The sequence below is a fragment of the Mustela lutreola genome, chromosome 9 (assembly GCF_030435805.1).
Source record: "Mustela lutreola isolate mMusLut2 chromosome 9, mMusLut2.pri, whole genome shotgun sequence".
Taxonomy (NCBI): domain Eukaryota; kingdom Metazoa; phylum Chordata; class Mammalia; order Carnivora; family Mustelidae; genus Mustela; species Mustela lutreola.
Genome location: NC_081298.1, coordinates 84504743 through 84525779, shown reverse-complemented (window position 1 = coordinate 84525779; position 21037 = coordinate 84504743). Strand labels below are relative to the sequence as shown.

General features: G+C 36.7%; 1 protein-coding gene across 7 annotated transcripts in view; it reads right to left on the bottom strand.

Annotated features, from left to right (window-relative positions):
• The window catches only part of SANBR (SANT and BTB domain regulator of CSR), a 53788-nt gene that overhangs the window by 15750 nt on the left and 17001 nt on the right, over positions 1 to 21037 (bottom strand). For 6 of the 7 annotated variants that reach the window (XR_009357234.1, XM_059187761.1, XM_059187760.1 and 3 more), the window contains 8 exons: positions 19367 to 19425; positions 17054 to 17214; positions 13321 to 13407; positions 13102 to 13212; positions 10386 to 10509; positions 6394 to 6546; positions 1185 to 1330; positions 346 to 445 (listed from right to left, as the gene is read on the bottom strand). Coding sequence is in view for 6 of the 7 variants with exons in the window: in XM_059187761.1 (XP_059043744.1) it covers positions 346 to 445; positions 1185 to 1330; positions 6394 to 6546; positions 10386 to 10509; positions 13102 to 13212; positions 13321 to 13407; positions 17054 to 17214; positions 19367 to 19425 (941 nt within the window). In the remaining variant the exon portion in view is untranslated. The remainder of the gene's footprint in view (positions 1 to 345; positions 446 to 1184; positions 1331 to 6393; positions 6547 to 10385; positions 10510 to 13101; positions 13213 to 13320; positions 13408 to 17053; positions 17215 to 19366; positions 19426 to 21037) is intronic. The other variant, XM_059187762.1, reaches the window with a different exon arrangement.

Genomic DNA, 21037 nt, shown 5'->3' with positions numbered 1-21037 from the left:
AACTGAGCTAACCGGCCACCCTTCAACCAATTTTTTTTCTTTTTAAAGATTTTATTTATTTGTCAGAGAGAGAAAGGGAGCGAGAGCGAGCACAGGCAGACAGAATGGCAGGCAGAGACAGAGGGAGAAGCAGGCTCCCTGCCAAGCAAGGAGCCCGATGTGGGACTCGATCCCAGGACGCTGGGATCATGACCTGAGCCGAAGGCAGCTACTTAACCAACTGAGCCACCCAGGCGTCCCTCAACCAAATATTTTAATTTAAGTTTAAACCAATTACATTTCTGGTAAAGATTAAATGTCATCAGTTGTTTATATCAGTAAAGAATAAGTGAAACAGCTACTCACAGCATTGAGCTCCACACTTTTGGGGCCCCATGGTGTATTTGGCTCCAGTAAAACATCACAATCTAGACTCTTTTCATCACAGGGACCAACCCCAAAATCACTTAAAAGAAAAAGACATTTTATGGAGAAATATTCAATTTCATAAGAAGCGAAATGCCAATGATATCTTTTTTATTGCAAATATTTTATAAATCGCTCTTTAGAAACATAGTTCTTGAGCATAAAGTATGTCACCTCAACATTTACATTGCTTGATTCATCTAGTGATTCCCCCAGCAGAAGACACTGCCCATAGGGGAGCACCACGGTACTACCAAACACTTGCCAGGTTGTGAAACGGGCTGCTATGACTGGTACTTCTGTGAGAAAGGCCTTCATTAAAGGGTCCCCTACTCCCCCACCTGACCGCCTGCTGCAACTGCAAAATGACAGAAGTGACTTCAGAAATGACTAAACTCAAGGAGTTCAAATTTATGCAAGATGACCTCAACGACTGACCTTTTTTTTCTAGTTGCATCAATCAGGCATTTAAGAAGGGCTTAAGTAACTTGGGCAAAGAAAAAACCCTCAAAAAAGGAATTGCGGGCCCCAAACTTTCAATCACCAAAGACTCCTTTTATTCATTTTTCTTCCCCTTGGACCTCCAATATTTTGAAGTATTTTTCCGACCAAGTAAACACCTGCTTTCCCTGAATGGGAGCTAACATATAATTTCAGTAAGCTTTCTGAAATGATGTAAATGACCAGAGGATTGATTTGGGGAAACACTAGAGAATGGAGGATTCTGATATGTGAAGCATACATAAAGCTGCAGCACAGTGTTCCCCCTCTGCCCTTACCTAACTGTATCTTTAGAAAAAGGCACAACGATGACATCTTTGTGTTTGTGGAGATCGTCCAGTATTTTAGCAGTTGGGCAGGATGGCAAATCTCCACCTTCACCTTGATCCTCAAGAGCAGCCACATGGTCCTTCACTTTACAACCCTGTGTCATAAGAGACACTAAATTAGAGAGGTTGTTTGTTATAGAAATGTTCCTGTAAAGATGATTGTATGATTTTGTTCTTCTTTGCCTGGCAATATCATCATAGCAACCATTTTACCACCTTTTTTTTTTTTTAGAGATTTTATTTATTTTTTTGTCAGAGAGAGAGAGTGAGCGAGCACAAACAGACAGAATGGCAGGCAGAGGCAGAGAGAGAGAAGCAGGCTCCCCACTGAGCAAGGAGCCCGATGCGGGACTGGATCCCAGGACACTAAGATCATGACCTGAGTTGAAGGCAGCTGCTTAAACCACTGAGACACCCAGGCATCCCAGATTTTATTCATTTTAGAGAGAGAGAATGTACATGGACGAACAGGGGTATAGGCTGAGGGACAGGGAGAGAGAGAGAATCTTAAGCAGAGTCCACGCTGAGAACAGAGCCTGATCTCATGACCCTGAGACCATGACCTGAGCCAAAACCAAGAGTCAGATTGTTACGGGGCACCTAGGTGGCTCAGTGGGTTGGGCGTCTGCCTTCCGCTCAGGTCATGATCTCAGGGTCTAGGGTCAATCCCTGCATCAGGCTCCCTGCTCTGCGGTGGGGCCTGCTTCTCCCTTTCCTGTTTCTCCTGCTTGTGCTCTCTCTCTCTCTCTCTGTGTCAAATAAGTAATAAAATCTTAGGGGAAAAAAAGGGTCAGATGCTTACCCCACTGAGCCAAACGTGCCCCTTGTCATGTTTTAATAGTTTATTTATTTATTCTTTAAAAAATATTTTATTTATTTATTTATTTATTGGACAGAGAGAGAGAGAGAGAGAAAAAGCAGGAGAGTACAAGCCAGGGAAGTGGCAGAGGGAGAGGGAGAAGCAGACTCCCCTTTGAGCAGGGAGCTCAACTTGGGGCTTGATCCTACAACCCTGGGATCATGACCCAAGTGGAAGGCAGTTGCTTAACCAACTAAGCCACCCAGGCCTCCCATTTTTTATAGTTTATAATTCCCTACCAAAAATTTCCAAGCTTAGCTTCTATCAACTTAAACTAGCAATCTTCTTTATTTCATAGTCTGTGTCAATAATTCCAATATTTATAGTTTCTGTGGCATAAATTCTACTGTTCCCCTTCTTGGTAACCTACTTCCATCTATGTCAGGTTATCTTTCCATGTTGAATATTTTATTAAAAAATTGTTTGTAGCAATAATTTGAGGTGTAGAATAAGGTTATTTTCCACCAAAGAGCATTTTTACTGCTTTTGCTAGGTGTCTGGGAACAACAGCAATCCAAGATGACCTTAATCCAAGTTCAGAACTTGAAATTTCCTAGGCCATGCAACTGAGTCAAAGCCAGCTGCTGGCTGGGTGTTACCCAGGCAAAGAATAGTTTATTTCTGATTTAATCTATTTTCTTTGGATCCCAGCTGAAAGTGTAAGGATGGAACTGTTATTCATTACTAACTCCATTCCTCCAGATCCTTTCCAGACTGGTATTTGCTCCCAGGGCAAAAATGGTCCCGAGTGCTGGCTCCCTTAGGTTTCTATCATTTCCTATACCTTAACACTAATTCCTTATTATCTTATTAGCTTTTTTGATACTTTCAATTTAATCTTTATAGTTATATATCATCTACCTTTTTTAGTTGCCTTTTGATGGGAGGAATGGTCTGAATTACTAGGTCTGCCATTACTGGAAATATAAATCATCATATAAACTATTTAGATTTTACTTAGCCTAAGAAATCACCTCAACAATATCCATTATGTCACATAAAGATTTATCATACAGTTTAATCACTATTTATTCCTCAACTGTCTCATGATGAATGGAATATAAGGGGTTAATTCAACCAGTAAATAGACAATAACAAGACAATGAGTTACAACTTTTAGTATTGTTTACAACAATGTGAACATGATAGTTAAAACAGAAACACCATTCCACAAAGAAATCAATGACTAAAAATCATATTACTGCAAAATATAACAAAACCATGAATTAATAAAAGTCCTGGGCCTATCAAAGCTAATTCCATTTCATTTATGGTGTCATACCTGATTTAAATAGCTTTGTACGCAAATCATCTACCTAACATTAAATACAAACATTATGTGGGTAACCTATTACCTCATCAATAAAATTTCTGACTAATCGAAGTTGGTGACTGATTGTAAATATAACAAACTACCTTCCAGCTTAAATCCCATGATCCACCATTTCAATAACATTCATGTTAATACCCCAAATTCCTTCGCCCTAAATCTCATCATACCCACCTGGTAAAACCTCAATGACCCACTGTCTTCACATTTGCACTCCAGCAGCTTAGCCCTGCTGGAGAGAGTCACATAAAAGGTATGCTGGATTTCATTGTGAATTTAGGATTACCGAACTCCAATGGGCTCTCAAATTGCTTAGGAACCTACAACCTTTCTCTGGGAAATTCACTCTCATGTTTTCCAAAAAGACTATTTCAAACCTTAAATACTTGCTTCAAACCTTGGAAGAACCTTCCCTTTCCCCTCTCAATCTTAGCAGATGGCTTTTCCCTCATACTTCAGAGATAAGAGGAAAGGCATTAGATTGGAAAGAATGCATCCAAATGATAAAAACACAATTTTACTAATAACCACAAACACCCTACTCTTTCTTTACTGTTCCAATAGAGGAACTGCCCTTCTTCTCATCTAAACTAATACTGCCTCATAACCATATATCATCAACCTCTCCTCCTCAACTGGATCTCCCACCGACTTTAAAAAAGATCTCTAATATTAAAACAAAATAAAGCAGAAACAATAACCAAATACCTATAGTATAATACTGATTTAGCTTCTCCATTCTCCAACTTCCCAAAAGAGCTGCTCTTCATACTGCCCACATTTGTTCTTCCACAACCCATACCAATCTGGCTTTGGTATCTAGTACTCCAACAAAACAGTTCTTCACACATGAATTCCAGGTTACCATAGTTAAAGGACAGATTTCTTTCATTATTTTTTCTGACTTCTTGGCAATATTTGGCATCATGGACTACTTTCTCTTTCTTCAAATACTACTCCTTTGATTTTCATGACAACATCCTTGGTTTTCCTTCTATTATTCCTGCCGCTCCTAATCTTTGTCTTTTGTAGGCTTGTGCTTTGCTATCCAGCCATTAAATTCTGGGAGTTTCTCTAGACTTCTCTGTAGGCTTTCTGCTCTTCTTATGCTCACCTAGACCTGCTGGTTTCAATTCTCACTTATGTGCAAAAAGACTTAAAATTATCACCTCCAGGTAGCCAATTCTCTGAACCCCAAACCCCACCTATCTAACACTCTTTGCCTGGTTGTCTCCTAAAACACCTCAATCTCAAAATGTCCAAACCAGAACACCTCAATCTCAAAATGTCCAAAACAGAACTCATGAGCAGTAGCACAAGCAAGAAACTGAGTTATTCTCGACTTTTTCCTCTGTGATATAATCCATCAAGCCATTTCAGTTTTACCTTCTAAATTCTGAATTCATCTTTACAACCCTGGGCCAAGCTATCATCATCTTTAAGACTAAGCAGTAACTACTCTCATACCTGACGACACTTAATATTCCTAAGCCACTCTACACAGTGCAACTTATCTTCAAAACCCCAAATTTAAAAACAAAAAAAAACCCATGGCCTACAAGCTCCTGTCCCTGCATTGCCTAACACCTACCTACCTTGCCAGCCTTTTCTTAAACTGTTTTCCATAACAGGCAGCTTTGTTCAGTCTTTTTCATTCACTGTGTTCCTTCTGGCCTAGGTATTCAGACTATGTCCCTCTTTTTTGCCTCACAAACTCCTACCCACCCTTCAGATTTCAACCGAATGCCAACTCCTTAACTTCAATGCCCAGCCTATTATAGACTCCTTAACTTCAGACCAGCCTATTATAGACATTTATGGCCCTGCATACTTCTTCAAACATTTCTTTGCATGCTTTTTTACCCCCCTTTTGATTCTACTGCATGAGCTATAAGCTCCACAAAGGGGGAAACTATTTAATTTTACAGAAATTAGATTATTCTCTGCCTTGCACAGTGTGACACAACTGTGGTACTTTATAAATAACTGTTGTATGGATGAGGAGGAGGAAGAGCTTTAGGTTATTTTCCTCCACTGATGAAATTTAATTACATAACATTTTCAAAAGTGTTATCAAGGACTCTAACCTACAGTAATACTCACATATTGTAACAAGATATATGTATAAGGATGTTCATTACAACACACAAATACCATCAATCTGGAAACAACCTAAATGTTCATTGATAGGAGGCTGGTTAAATAAATTGTGATATATGCACGGCTTAGGATATTATGCAGCAGTAAAAGAAATGACAGAAAGATAACCTAGGTATATTGCTGATTGAAAAGGGCATGTTACAGAATAATATGAACAGTATGTTCCTATTTCCAACATAAAAAACTGCATATAATTTGTGCTTGAAATGTACAAAACAGGGGTGCCTGTGTGGCTCAGTTGGTTAAGCGTCTGCCTTTGGCTTAGGCCATGATCTCAGGGTCCTGGAATCAAGCCCTGCATTGGGCTCGCTGCTCTGTGGGGAGCCTGCTTCGCCCTCTCCCACTGCCCCACTCACAGCTTGTATGTATGCTCTCTCTCAAATAAATAAAATCTTGAAAAGAGAGAAGGCAAGAAAACTTAATATTAAAAAAAAGAAAAATTGTATAAAACGAAGTCTGAAAGGAAATTGTTAACTGTGGTTACCTCTTAGAAAAGATGCAGAACAAGGAACAAGAACAAGAACAAGGAACTTCTACTTTTAACTATACATATTTTTGTATTGTTTAAATTCTTTCCTATATGAATGTATCATCTTTATGCTTTAAAAACAACAAAAGGAGGAAAGATTAAATAGACAGTGCAGTGAGCACTGTAACTACAAAAGGGCAACATCCAAAATTTACCTCGCTGGCTCAACTGGTGGAGCATGAGACTCTTGATCTTGAGGTTGTAAGTTTTAGCCCCATGTTGGGTGTAGAGATTACTTAAAATAATAAAATCTTTGAAACAACAAAAAACCAAAATTTACCTTTGTAAGCTGAGTGGGATCAAACCGAAGAACCTTTTGGTTACAGCAGGGATAAATACCAGTGCCAACAGTACTCAGTGAACTTGATGCGGTAGGATAAACCACTGTTTCTGAGTGATATTGACAATGTGAAAATTCTATACAGAGAAAAGCCTGAATAAAAGAAATATATAAAATCAATTATTATTCCCACAATAAAATTCTACATCCCCAAAAATTTTTACTCAGGACTACAAAATGTATGTTCCATTTATTTTCTTTTTAATTTTTAAAAAGTATTTTATTTTTTTTTATTTGGGAGAGCAAGAGAGCACGAGCAGGGGGAAGCGTAGAGGGAGAGGAGAAGCAGACACTGTGCTGGGCAGGGAGCCCAGATGGGCACTTGATCCCAGAAAACTTGGATCATGACCTGAGCTGAAGGCAGATGCTTAACCGACTGAGCCACCCAGGTGCCCCTGTATATTCCATTTAAATAACACGTACAGAAAAGGCAAATCTCTAGAGACACAAAGTAGATTAGTTGGTTACCTGGGGTTGGAGATAAATTGGGGAATGGCAGCAAATGGAAACAGGGATCATTTTTGGAATGGTGGAAATGTACTAAAATTGGATGGTGGTGATAGATGAACAACTCTGTAAACTTACTAAGAATCAGTGAATCATACACTTAAAATGAATGAATTTTATGGCAGGCACCTCAATGAAGCAAAGTAAAAGCAAAACACTTTACTCAAAATTCAGGTGCATTAAATTGATCTCGATGTACATCTAATTTTAAAAATAGCTAATCAAATAAAAAGTTTTCCAATGAAAACATGAAATAAAATTTGCCTCACTTGATTATTCTTAGACATATTTTTTAAGGTAAATATTTAGCACCAACGATAATGAAAACTATGTGATAACTCTGAATAGCTGAATAGTTGAATTTTAATAATAAAATTAATAGTTTTCAGATATGTTTACAAGTTGATAAAATAAAGAACAACATTAACAATTTTAAGCACTTATTTTAAACATAAAAGCAATAAAAGATAGTCCATAATTCCAAATTCTTAGTCATTAGTTCCAATTATCATTTTTTTTTTTTTTTTTTTTTTTAAAGATTTTATTTATTTACTTGAGAGAGAGCATGAACGAGGAGAAGGTCAGAGAGAGAAGCAGACTCCCCATGGAGCTGGGAGCCCGATGCGGGACTCGATCCTGGGACTCCAGGATCATGACCTGAGCCGAAGGCAGTCGTCCAACCAACTGAGCCACCCAGGCGTCCCCCAATTATCATTTTTAAACAGTTTTTAATTTAATTTTGAGTCTAGGAGTGCCTGGGTGGCTCAGTCACTTAAGCACCCAACTCTTGGTTTCAGCTCAGGTTGTGATCTCAGGGTCCTCAGACTGAGTCCCAGATCAGGCTCTGTGCTCGGCAAGAAGTCTATTTGAGGATTTTCTCTTTTCCTCTGCTCTTTGCCCCTGTACTCTCTCTCTTTCTACAATAAATAAATCTTTAAAAAAATTTTTGAGTGATAATAGCTATAAGGTGCACTCTCATACACAAAATATTTTACATCTGAAATATTTTACGAGTTTATAAACTCTCCATAAGAAATACTGTAAATCAATATTCAATTTGCTATAAAGAAGTGCAAAAGTCCCTCATACTTTCTGTGTTCCAACATGCTAAACAAGTCAGATTTTAGAAGCTTGAAATACTTGATTATTAGTGCTAGTCCATTGTAGGGAGTATCTACTAAATATCTACCAAGTTTAAAAAACAAACAACCTCCCTCCTGCACCCCAAACCTAAGCTAACAACAAAGAGTGCTGGTGAGGGTGTGGAACAACTGGAACTCTCACACAGAGCTGGCAAGGATGCAAAATGACTCAAGGACTTTGGGAAACTAAGCATCATAAATGTTAAGCTTACATTTACCACACAATCTAGCAATTCTACTTCTAGGTAATAACTCAAGAGAAATGAAAACCTATGTTCATATGAAAGCCTGTATGGAAATGTTTATGGTTGCTTTTTTCATAATAGCTCTAAACTAGAAACACTATAAAATCCTTCACAGGTGAGTGGATCAACATACTGGGATACATTTACACAATGTAGCACAAAGAAGAAATAAACGGACACATAAAGCAATATGGACAAACTTCAAATCCATTTGCTAAGTAAAAGAAGCCAGATCAAAAAGCTAAATACAGTATGATTCTATGTATATGACATTCTGGAAAAGGCAAGTAAACAGGGACAGTAAGCAGATCAGTGCTGCCAGAGGCTGGGGTGGAAGAAGAAATGAGAAGAGGTCCAGAGAAATGTCTAGGCTGATGGAAGTGGCTTATGCTTTGACTGTGGTGGTAGTTACATGACTGTATGTGTTTGTCAAACCTCATAAAAAAGGATGAATTTTACTGTATAAGGATAAATTTTACTAAATGAATGCTATACTTCAACAAATCCAATCAAAAAAATTGCGGAAATTGGGAGTCCATCGGGTGGAAATTCACATAGTTTGAAAAAACTCACCATGATAGGTTTGATAAGCTGTTCTATCTTCCATTTACTGAAAACTTTTACTCAGGTGAGAGAGAAAGTTACTGGGGGCAGGGAAACATTAGGCACTTATAAAAAAATTTATGTATGGGGCGCCTGGGTGGCTCAGTGGGTTAAGCCGCTGCCTTCGGCTCGGGTCATGACCTCAGGGTCCTGGGATCGAGTCCCGCATCGGGCTCTCTGCTCAGCAGGGAGCCTGCTTCCTCCTCTCTCTCTCTCTGCCTGCCTCTCTGCCTACTTGTAATCTCTGTCAAATAAATAAATAAATCTTTAAAAAAAAAAAAAATTTATGTAGAACATTCTGGATTTATACTAAGACCGATTAGGAATGACTGTGACTTACAAAGATCTACTTATTCTATAAAAGAATTTATTACAGGTACCTTCAAATAATAAGCTTTCTTATGCTTTTATTACAGATTTCATTTATTAAACAAAATGAAAAAAATCTTTTAATCTTTTTGGGAACACAACTGCTATAATAAGAAGAGCACATATCAATAGTACCATATCTACAAAGTGCTTCTGAGTTTCTAAAGAAATTAATGGGCTAACAGAGAAACAGTTTGGCCCAAAATAATTGAAGGTTGTAAGAATTTTGATGTTTTGTTTCCCACTGAAAAAATGGATTTGGTCACTTAAAACCTGTTGATTTTCTAAAAATTAGACAAAGCATGATTGTTTCAGTAATGAAAATAAAGAGGAGGTTGAAGATACACAGTAAGAGAGACAAAACCAGATATAAGCAATGTTTAATAGTGCCACTGTTTTTATCACTAGTTTCTTTAAAAAAGATGTCATATATTGTCCAAACACACCCAATCATACTACTTAAACAGCCTATGTTTAAAAAGCCTGCTCTGCTGGCCGGGAATCTGGCTGGCGCAGTTGGTACAGCATGGAATGCCTGATCTCAGGGTTGAGTTTGGCCCCACACTGGATATAGAGATTACATAAAAACAAAATGTTAGGGGTGCCTGGGTGGCTCAGTCGTTAAGCATCTGCCTTCAGCTCAGGTTGTGATCCCACGGTCTGGAGATAGAGCCCTGCATTGGGCTCCCTGCTCAGTGGGAAGCCTGCTTCTCCCTCTCCCGCTCCCCCTGCTTGTGTTCCCTCTCTTGCTGTCTCTCTCTGTCAAATAAATAAATAAAATCTTAAAAAAAAAAATCTTAAGAGTTTGCAGGCAAAATATTAATTCTTTTTTTTTTTTTTTTTTAAAGATTTTACTTATTTGACACAGAGAGAGAGAGATCACAAGTGGGCACAGAGGAAGGGGAAGCAGGCTCCCTGCTGAGCAGAGAGCCAGATGAGGGGCTCAATCCCAGGACCCTGAGATCATGACCTGAGCAGAAGGCAGAGGCTCAACCCACTGAGCCACCCAGGTGCCCCCAAATATTGATTCTTTAAAAAAAAAAAAAAGAAAGAAAGAAAACCTCACCTGATAACATCTTGAACAAGTTAGCCAGTTGACTGTTCCCCACAAGCGCCAATATACATCTCTCCAAGATTTTAATTCTTCAAAAAGACTATTCAAATACTCATGAACATCCCAAGTCTTATCCCTGGAGAAAAGAGCCTCAATTATTCTATTATTTTACAAGCAAGTAATAAAAACAATTTGTTTTAAGCAAATGTTTTTAAATTTGTGGCTTATTTCCAAAAACATTCTCCAAATGATAGCAATGGGATGGACTACATTGAATAGTAGAAAAAATCTCATTTGGGAGTTTATTTATTCTCTTTTTCTGTGGACAACAGAAAAAGATACAAAGACTGAATGCCAAATTATTTTGCTAAGCTAAATTAAATATATTTTGAACATGCTAACAGTTGGGACTTAGGCATATGATGCTAAATAGAACCTTTATTCTAATTGTACATATTGTAAAATAAGTTACTAACCATTGGTGATTCTAAACATTTCTTTATATTATTTTCAAAAGGCATTTTCAAGTAATTGAGTAATACAGTAATATAAAATCAGGTCTTGATAACACACATTTTGAAGTTAATATAAACTTAAAAAATAGCAAAGGCTTAAAACCCCATTTGCTATGTCCATATGTAACTCCAGTTCCTGTTTTTTCCAAGTCCCTTAATCATTTTGAGCTTTGCTATCTTTGTCCTTATTTAACAAAAAACAAAATATCATGATGTTATTACAAATTGCATAGGCACATCTGCTTTAATTAAAGACAACTTAAAAAAATGTCATCAACAGCTGACTTACAAATAAAACAAAATAAACTTATAAACGAATAATAACAATAAAAATAAACAATAAACAAAATAAAACTTATAAATAAAACAACAAAAATGGATGTTGAAGTCAATACCAAGTTTTTCACATAAATAGTTATTGCTGTCAGAATGGAAATACTTTCTGAAAGGTGAAATCAAGTCTCAAGACAAAAAGTAACCCCATGTGCTCATAATAACTAATAAAGATTCCCCTGATTATTGTATGAAGAGAAAAATGAAAAATTTTAAACATGTCTCAAGGGGCATCTGGCTGGCTCAGTCAGAGGAGAATGTGACTCTTGATCTCAGGGTCATGAGTTTGAGCTCCATGTTGGGTGCAGAGATTACTAAAAAAAAAAAAACTTGAAAAAAAATGCTTAAAAAATAAGCGTGACTGTAATATTAATAGTAGGGTTAAATGTGTTTCTCTATATTTGTTTTAATGTTTAAAATATGAAACTTAACATTTATACTATTTTTTCCTTTAACAAAAGTACTGTACATTTTTAACATAGAAAAAAAAGAACAAAATTAAAAGCATCCATAATACTATCACTTAAAGGCAACACCACTGTTTACAGTTTAGTGAATGTTTCTAGTTTTATGACTTTTTTCACTTAATTCACTATTAACAACTTGCTTTATAATGATACATACTTTGACAATATTATTCTCAAAGGCTGCACATTAAGATATATAGATATAGATATATTTATTTTATATATACAGATATATTTATATAGATATAATACTACATGGATTTATTTTAGTTCATTTAATCATTTGGATGTTTCCCTTTTCTTTCCTATCTAAACAATATAGCAATAGGTTTTCTTTTTTTTTTTTTTTTTTTTTTTTTTTTTTTTTAAATTTTATTTATTTATTTGAGAGAGAGACAGTGAGAGAGAGCATGAGCGAGGAGAAGGTCAGAGGGAGAAGCAGACTCCCCATGGAGCTGGGAGCCCGATGCGGGACTCGATCCCGGGACTCCGGGATCATGACCTGAGCCGAAGGCAGTCGTCCAACCAACTGAGCCACCCAGGCGTCCCAGCAATAGGTTTTCTTGTTGAGTGTTTTCACAAGTCTAATATTACTTCTGTGGATAAATTCCTAGCAGAAATTTATTTATTTATTTTTATTTATGTATTTTTAGAGAATAAATACATTTCAGAATTCTTGCTTTTCTGAGATTTTATACCAATTTACAATACTCTTCCCTCTACTGAGAATGAGAAGTAGTTTTGAATTTAAAGGGGAATAAAATAGGGCTACATATTAATGGAATACTAACAAAGTATAAAGAATAAATAGATTAGGGAATATCCAATTTTATTTTTTTATTTTTTAAGATTTTCTTTATTTATTTGACAGAGAGAAAGACACAGCAAGAGAAGGAACACAAGGAGGGGGAGTGGGAGAGGAGAAGCAGGCTCTCCACCGAACAGGGAGCCCAAGGCAGGGCTCGATCCCAGGACACTGGGATCATGATCTGAGCCAAAGGCAGATGCTTAATGACTGAGCCACCCAGGCACCCCAGGAATAACCAATTTTAAAGACAATTTCCTCATTTACCAAAATTTATCTGAAAATAAATACGGTTCTCTGTCAAATTCAATATAATGTTTGTATAAATAAAATCATTAGAGAAAAGAAACCATTTTAGTGGCACTGACCAGAATATCTTTCAAGATTAATGCACAATAATTTTTACTGTTTTGAAGTCTAAAAAATCATGAAATTTACCCACTAAACAAAATACAGCTTTTACAAAACTTGTTTTGATAGTATCTTTGCAAGTCAAAGCTGAATCACAATCAGAAAAAATTGTTGTTCTATACCTTGTAAAATTAGTTATGTCTTTAGAAAAACACTAGTAATTCACATCTGAAAGGTGTACTTTATTTTTACTGCACCTTATGTGAATGTAGATAATATTTCCATGTTGATCCACATTGATTTTTCCAGGAATGCAAGGAATTCTTCTTTCTGTTTCTTTTGTTAAAAGTTTCTTACACAAACAGCATCTATAACACAAAGAAGACACAAAAACAAACAAGAACATTTAAAATGACGTAAAATTAAACAATTTAGCTGCATTGGGTAGAATAGCAAAGAAAAACACATCACTGTACCTGTATAACGTTGATGCATTATTCCGAGAATCTGGGTTCAAGTACTCAGGATCAAAAAGTCTCTCAATCTTCTTACAAAAAAGTTTACTATTAACAACAAATGACCAACAAATTAATTTTATATTATTTACATTATTAAAGTTACTTGCTAGTAATGAAAATAAACACTAACCTATCTGCATATGTAGAAAATAAAATTAGTAAATCCTTGGAGAGACTCTCTTCAGGAATTTATGAAATACTTACAGTGTTCTAAGCAAGTAAACCTACTAATGGTAAATGCTTAATCAAGAATATATTTGGACAAGAATATTTGATATTGGGGAACTTGAAAACTTAAGGGCCTACTAATAACTTGGTATATGATCTTTGGCAACTACTTAACCTCTCTTAACCTTGTTTTCTCATCTATAAAATGGGGCTAATAATTCCAAACTCACAAGGTTTTATGAAGGTTGAATGAACACTGTTTGCAAAGAGTGCCAGATACAGCATTAAGCATTTGACAAATGTTTATAAAAACTTTACAATTCTGTATAATGTGACTAAATTTTAAGTCTTATGTTGTTAATTCCAACTTTATATCCTGAGGCCAGATCTGGATTTATGATATTAACCCCATTTTCAAGTATTTAGGTCTCAGAATTTAGATAACTACATACCAAAAAAAAATTATAAAGCCACTGTAATTAAGATAGTGTACTACTGATATAAGTAGAGACAAAGAAATGAACAAAACTGGACAGCTATATGCAAAAGAATGAAACTGGATCACTTTCTCACACCATACGCAAAAAAAACTCAAAACATATTAAAAACCTAAATGTGAGACCTGATACCATAAAACTCGTAGAAGAAAGCATAGGCAGTATAATTTCTTGGACATTGACGTTTGCAACTTTCTTGTAACTATGAGTCCTTAGGTAAGGGAAACAAAAGCAAAAATGAACAATTGGGACTACATCAAAATATAAAGCTTTTGCACAGCAAGGAAATCATTAACAAAACAAAAAGGCAACCTACTGAATGGGAGAAGATATTAACAAATGATATATCCAATACAGAGTTAATATCCAAAATATATAAAAAACTTAAAAATTCAATACCAAAAAAACTCTGTCCATGCTCCTGAATAGACATTTTTCCAAGGAGACATACAGATGGCCAACAGACATATGAAAAGATGCTCAGTATCACTAATCATCAGGGAAATCAAAATCAAATCAAAACCACAATGAGATATGACCTTACAAGTGTCAGAATGGTTACAATAAAAAAGATAAGAAATAACAAGTGACAGCAAGGATGTGAAGGAAAAGGAACTCCTATGCACCGTCGGTGGGAATGTAAATTGGTGCAGCCACTGTGGAAAACAGATGAAGGTTGCTCAAAAGATTGAAAGTAGAACCACCATATGATCCAGTAATTCCCCTAATCTGAAAACATACATGCACCCCTATGTTTATTACAATATTATTTACAATAGCCAAGATATGGAAGCAACCCAGGTATGCATCCATAGATGAATGAATAAAAAAGATATGGTTTATGTATATACATAATGGGATATTACTTAGCCATAAAAAGGATGAGATCTCGCCATTTGTGACAACATGGAAGGACCCCAGAGGGCATTATGCTAAGTTAAGTAGAGAAAAACAAATACCATCTGATTTCACTTATATGTGGAATCTAAAAGACAAATGAATAAACAAACAAAAAGCAGACTCAGACCTACAGAGAACAAACTGATGGCTGCCAGAGGGGAGGGAGATAGGAATGGACAAAATGGGTGAAGGACAGTGTAAAATACAGGTTTCCAGTTAGGAGATGAGTGAGTCATGGGATTAAAGGCACAGCACAGGGAATATAGTCAAAGGTTTTGTAAGTGTATTGTAGGGTGACAGATAGTAGCTACTTTTGTGGGGAGTATAGCTTAATGCATAGAGTTGTCAAATCACTATGTTGTACACCTGAAACTAATGTAACATTGTGTGTCAACTATATTTCAATTTAAAAAAAGAAGAAAAAATCAGAACAAAATGGAGAGTTCCAAAACACATCTTCCATATACAGTCACCTGATTTTAGCAAAGATGCCACTGCAATTCAGTGGAGAAAGAATGATCTTGCAAAAAAATCTCACCCAGTTCCATGGCTTCAAATCTATTTACTCACATTTCTATTTTAAGCTCTAACCTCTGACCTAAGTTTCAGACTTAAATACCCACATATCTATGCTATCCTACCTCTTTTTTTTTTAATGTCCCCAAAGTATATTAAATATATCAAATACTCTTAATAAGACCTAAACCCATCTCCTGATTCCCGTCACCTCAATCTCTCCTCTATTAATAGCACTATAATGCACTTAATTGCTTCTTAAACCTCAATCTAGTAATTATCCTAGGATACACTCTCTCACCACATTATTCCATCTGAAATCTGTCAGATCTAATCACACCCTCTGAATCCATCTACTTCTCATCAGCTCCTACTCTAGTCCAAACCCTTTCATCTCTCACCAGACTACTGCACTAGCCTCTTCATAACTTCCTTGCTTCTTACATCCTTATAGTCTATTGTCCCCAGAGCAACCAGGAAGATCTCTTAAAAACAAATCAAATCAGGACGCCTGGGTAGCTCAGTTGGTTAAGCAGCTGCCTTCAGCTCAGGTCATGATCCCAGCGTCCTGGGATCGAGTCCCACATCGGGCTCTGTGCTTGGCAGGGAGCCTGCTTCTCCCTCTGCCTCTGCCTGCCACTCTGCCTGTGCTCACTCTTGCTCCTCTCTCTCTTACAAACAAATAAATAAAATCTTAAAAAAAAAAACAACAAAACAAATCAAATCATGCCATTCCTCTGCTCTCACTGACATTTAGAATAAAGTATGCCCTTTTTGCCAAGACTTAATGAGTACCTAAATGATATGACCACCGCTGACCTCATCTCATAGCATTCTTCCTCTTTATAATGAGGCCTATCAATATTTTTTAAAGATTTTATTTATTTGGGGTGCCTGGGAGGCTCAGTGGGTTAAAGCTTCTGCTTTCAGCTCAGGTCCTGATCCCAGGACTCTGGGATCAAGCCCCGCATCGGGCTCTCTGCTCAGCAAGGAGCCTGCATCCCCCTTTCTCTCTGCCTGCCTCTCTGCCTACTTGTGATCTCTGTCAAATAAATAAATAAAATCTTAAAAAAAAAAAGATTTTATTTATTTGACAGAGATCACAAGTAGGCAGAGAGGAAGGCAGGGGGCGGGGGGAGGGGAGCAGGCTCCCTACTGAGCAGAGAACCCAATGTGGGGCTTGATCCCAGGACCGGGGGATCAGGACCTGAGCCGAAGGCAGAGGTCACCCAGGTGCCCCCTATCTTAATATTTTAAAAATATTTTATTTATCCATTTGACAGAGAGAGAGAGAGAGCACAAGCGGGGGAGGGGGTGGGAAGCAGGCTCCCTACTGAGCAAGAAGCCAGATGCAGGACTCAGCGGAAGGCAGCCACTTAACCGACTAAGTCACCCATGGACACTTAGTAATTTTTAACATAATTCACTAATACAACACGTTCATATCTGCATTATACAAAATAATTTAAGTACTAATTTTTATCTAGAGCCATTGGCTCTGGATAAATTTTATTTCATTTGAAATAAAATAGAATATTTCACTAAAATGAAATGGAAGTATATTTCTTCTAATAGGAATACTTGGTTAAAAATTAAATTAAAAAATTTACCTTCTAAATTTATCTTTCTTGTCTTTTAAATCATCAACTTCATTGTGTGTGAACAGATCAGCTATACGTGTAAGTAGATTTGCATTAATACAGTTCATGTTGCATGGGGTAGCCACTATGGCATTCATATTTTTGTGGCAATACTGAATACATTGTTCAACCTAAAAAAACATACAACAAAAAAAGAATGTTGAAAAGAGTAGCATGAGGATGATGTCATGTGAATACCTTTTAAAGACAAAATTCATTAAAAGTTTGATCCATGGACTGCTAGGAGCTAACTGGATTTTGCCTATCTGGGTTAATCTATACTGTTGCAAGATGAGCCAGCAGGCCATATTTCTACAAACACATACAGAGCTAGGAAAATAACTTCCAATTTTCCTAGCATACTCTAAATAATAATGCAATGAGCATCCTTCAAAATTGTGGCAGGTATAAATCTTAGTCCACAAACTCCTGTATATAAGATGTGACTTTCTATAACTACACTTAATGGCAATATTAAGCCTCTACTTCTTTGAGTGGCTAAAACATAATTTTAGTCATTTCAGGGTTTTCTCAGTTGTGTTGTGCTTGCTTTCTGACTTTATTCCCTTTTCTCCAACCTGAGGTATACCTACTTTCTTTTTGAGGTGGATTTGGGTTTTGGGGAAAAGTAATGCTGGCTAATCATGTATTTTCCAAATATTTTGTTTATGGCATAAAAATTATGCTTTAGGGCTTAGATCTCAAAACTCAAAGATAAAGGACTCTTTTAATTTCTACTTTTTTCTGTAACCCCACTCTGAAGCAATTAATACTAACAACTAAATGGAGGAACAACTAAGGAGTAGGAAGAATACAGAGAACTAATAAAACTCCAAATAATCAAGTAAACAAATTTCACATCTGTTAATATAGCAAAGGAGTATTCTGCCTTAACACAAACATATATAAACATGTGAATGCTTAAGAAATTTATTAAATAAAAAAATATATTCAGTGTTAGAGCCTGATATGTGCATGTATATATTGCACTTTTACATTTTATCAACTACTCTTAAATGATCAACTTTAGCATTTGGTTTACCAATATATGGTTATACTAATAGTTGGGCATTTGTTTTTAATTCACTGAATTATAAATGAAAGACACAAATAAGTAAAACATGCTTTAAAAAATTACTTAGTGAAACAAATATATTCCAATTAATTTTCATTTAATTAAGTTTTAGAGCAAAATTCCTCTTGAGTCAAAGCTAATTCTGTTTAGTTTCATCTAATACAACAGTAAACTATTCCTTAAAGATAAATTGTTTGCTTTACAGGCATAATGTATTAATGGTACATAGTAGTCTCACCCTGTCCCCACAGAACAAGAGCAGTTTATTCGAAAGGAATTGTAAACAGAGAGTTAGACAAAGCTTTCCTGACAAAAAGAAGCCATTTCAGGCCCCAAGCTGTTTTCTGTGATCTGTGCCCTACCTCCTAGGACTTATCAGAGTTACAAAGAAATACAAAAACCTCAGTAGTTAAGAATTTTTAGGGAATCAGTGGAATGAAAAAACAGTCTCCATCAGGCCTGGAGACAACAAATACGTGGTAAAAACTCCCAGTAGTTTCCAAAGTAAACAATGCTGAGGACTCCTCCAGTTTAGGCCCATATCCCTTCCCCCTCTTCCAGTTACCTCTGTTTCATTGTAATAGTAAAGTCTCCACCCTAGGAAGAGCACAAGCTTCATTAACTTAGCATAGGACCCTTGTACCTTACGCCCCTCCTCTACCTGCATTGAGAGCTCGCCTTTATGAATATTCATCCTAAACCCTGAATAAAATGAACTGCTCAGGGCTGCTTGGGAATGATGGCTTTGGTTTTGAAAGTTGCTTCTTGTGATCTCCGTATTTGCTGCAAATGGTTTCCTTTGTGTGACAACTCCACCTTATGTAGTCTCTGTACCTCACCAAGGAGCAAACCCCTATTAGTTCAGTTACGAAATCACACACTTGAATTAACAACAATTTTAGTAAGATGTCTTAAAAATTCCTAAACCCTTGAAAGAAAAATCAAGTTATATGTTAAATTAAACATAGGTGAATAAAAAAGTGTTTTTTTCTTTTTTCTTTCTTTTCTTTTTTTTTTTAAACAGAGGGAGAGATGGGGGAGGGAGAAAGAATTTTAACCAGGCTCCATGCCCAGAGGGGAGCCCAATGCAGGGTTCAGTCTCAGAATCCTGAGATCATAAACCTGAGCCAAAAATCAAGAGTCAATACTTAACTGACTGAGCCACCCAGGCACCCCAAAAAGAGCTTGGATCTTTTATTAATACTTACCAATGAATCCATTTTCAAAAACTCTGAAGAAATAAGAATTGAAATGACATTTCCTGGTTCTAAAAAAAAGAGAAAAATTAAATTCTCCTTTTGATTTGTACCTCAACCGCCTCAGAACAGGCTCCTTTTCACCTTAACAGAGGATGTTACATTAAAAGAGCAATTTATTATAACCTTCCTACATCATAAAGCTTAGATACATGAAAGAAAGAAAATGCAGTGTTAAAATATACAGTATAGAAAAAGCACACAGTAAATCTGCCCCAGAATTAGATTCATATTGATGAGGGAACAGAAGGCTGGCTGAGGACAAAGGAAAAGCTGACACCCAGCAACCTCCCCCCTCCACCACCCCCACTCCTGGGTGGGACATATGTGACATTCTTTTAGGAATCTCCCACCCATTTTAATGTTAATACCTTGCTAGAGGGCAAAACGACCTTGGCAAAGGCAAGGCCTCTGGTATCCTGGTATTTTGTAGGTCCTCTTTAGCATATTGAAACCTCCTTTTTCCTTACTTCCCCCACCCCCATGGTACATAACCTGCCACCCCTCACAACCCCAGGGCAGCAGCTCTTTCTGCCCATGGGTCCTGTTCCCGTGCTTTAATAAACTACCATTTTGCACCAAAGATGTCTCAAGAATTCTTTCTTGGTCATTGGCCCCGGACCTCACCCCACCGAACCTCAGCTCTATTCTAGAACATCATCAATATCAAGTAAAAAGACTCCAGCTAAAGACATGACACATGCAAACTTTTTTCCTTAACTAAATCAGAGAAAAAGATAATTAAAATTGAGACCAATTCATCACATTAAAAAATCATGAGAAAATCTTCTAAATGATTAATGGAGGCACTTGTTATTAGTGAAGTTACTTCAAAGGCAGTACAATGCTTGTTATGAACAAATATTAAAAGATTCTGAAAGATAATATAAAATTTATTATTGCAGAAATGCTAAAGTTACTTTCTAAAGGCAGGCTGAGGTGGGCGTTGAGAGGCATAACCAGGGAAAGGGGAATGCCAGCTGACACTATTATTTTCGTAAACCCAAGTCATCTCCTATGAGGTATATTTAAGAAAAAAAAAAAACCTAATTTTTTTGCCTTATATATTAAGACAATCCTTCTAAATAAAGGACTATACAGACAACGATTAAAATAAGTAATCTTTTTTTTTTTTTAAGATTTTATTTATTTATTTGACAGAGAGAGAGAGAGATCAGAAGTAGGCAGAGAGGCAGGGAGAGAGAGAGAGAGAGAGAGAAAGAGAGAGAGAAGGAAACAGGCCCCCTGCTAAGTAGAGAGCCTGATGCGGGACTCGATCCCAGGACCCTGAGATCATGACCTGAGTCGAAGGCAGAGGCTTTAACCCACTGAGCCACCCAGGAGCCCCTAAAATAAGTAATCTTAATCTTTGTTTAAATATTACTTCTAGGTTAAAGGCTCTCAAACAGCAATGGTGAAGGGGGGAGGGAGTTAGTGAAAAATCCCTCAGGGAAGTATAATTCCAGCTAAGACTCACTGTCTGCATTATCAGGGATTTAATTAAGCATTTTGGTGGTTTTCCTGGTTAGAATAAAGACTGTTGTTACCTATTTTTAAAAATATGTATCTATTTATTTATTTATTTAGTGTGGGTATGCACATGCAAGTACGAGAGGCAGAGGG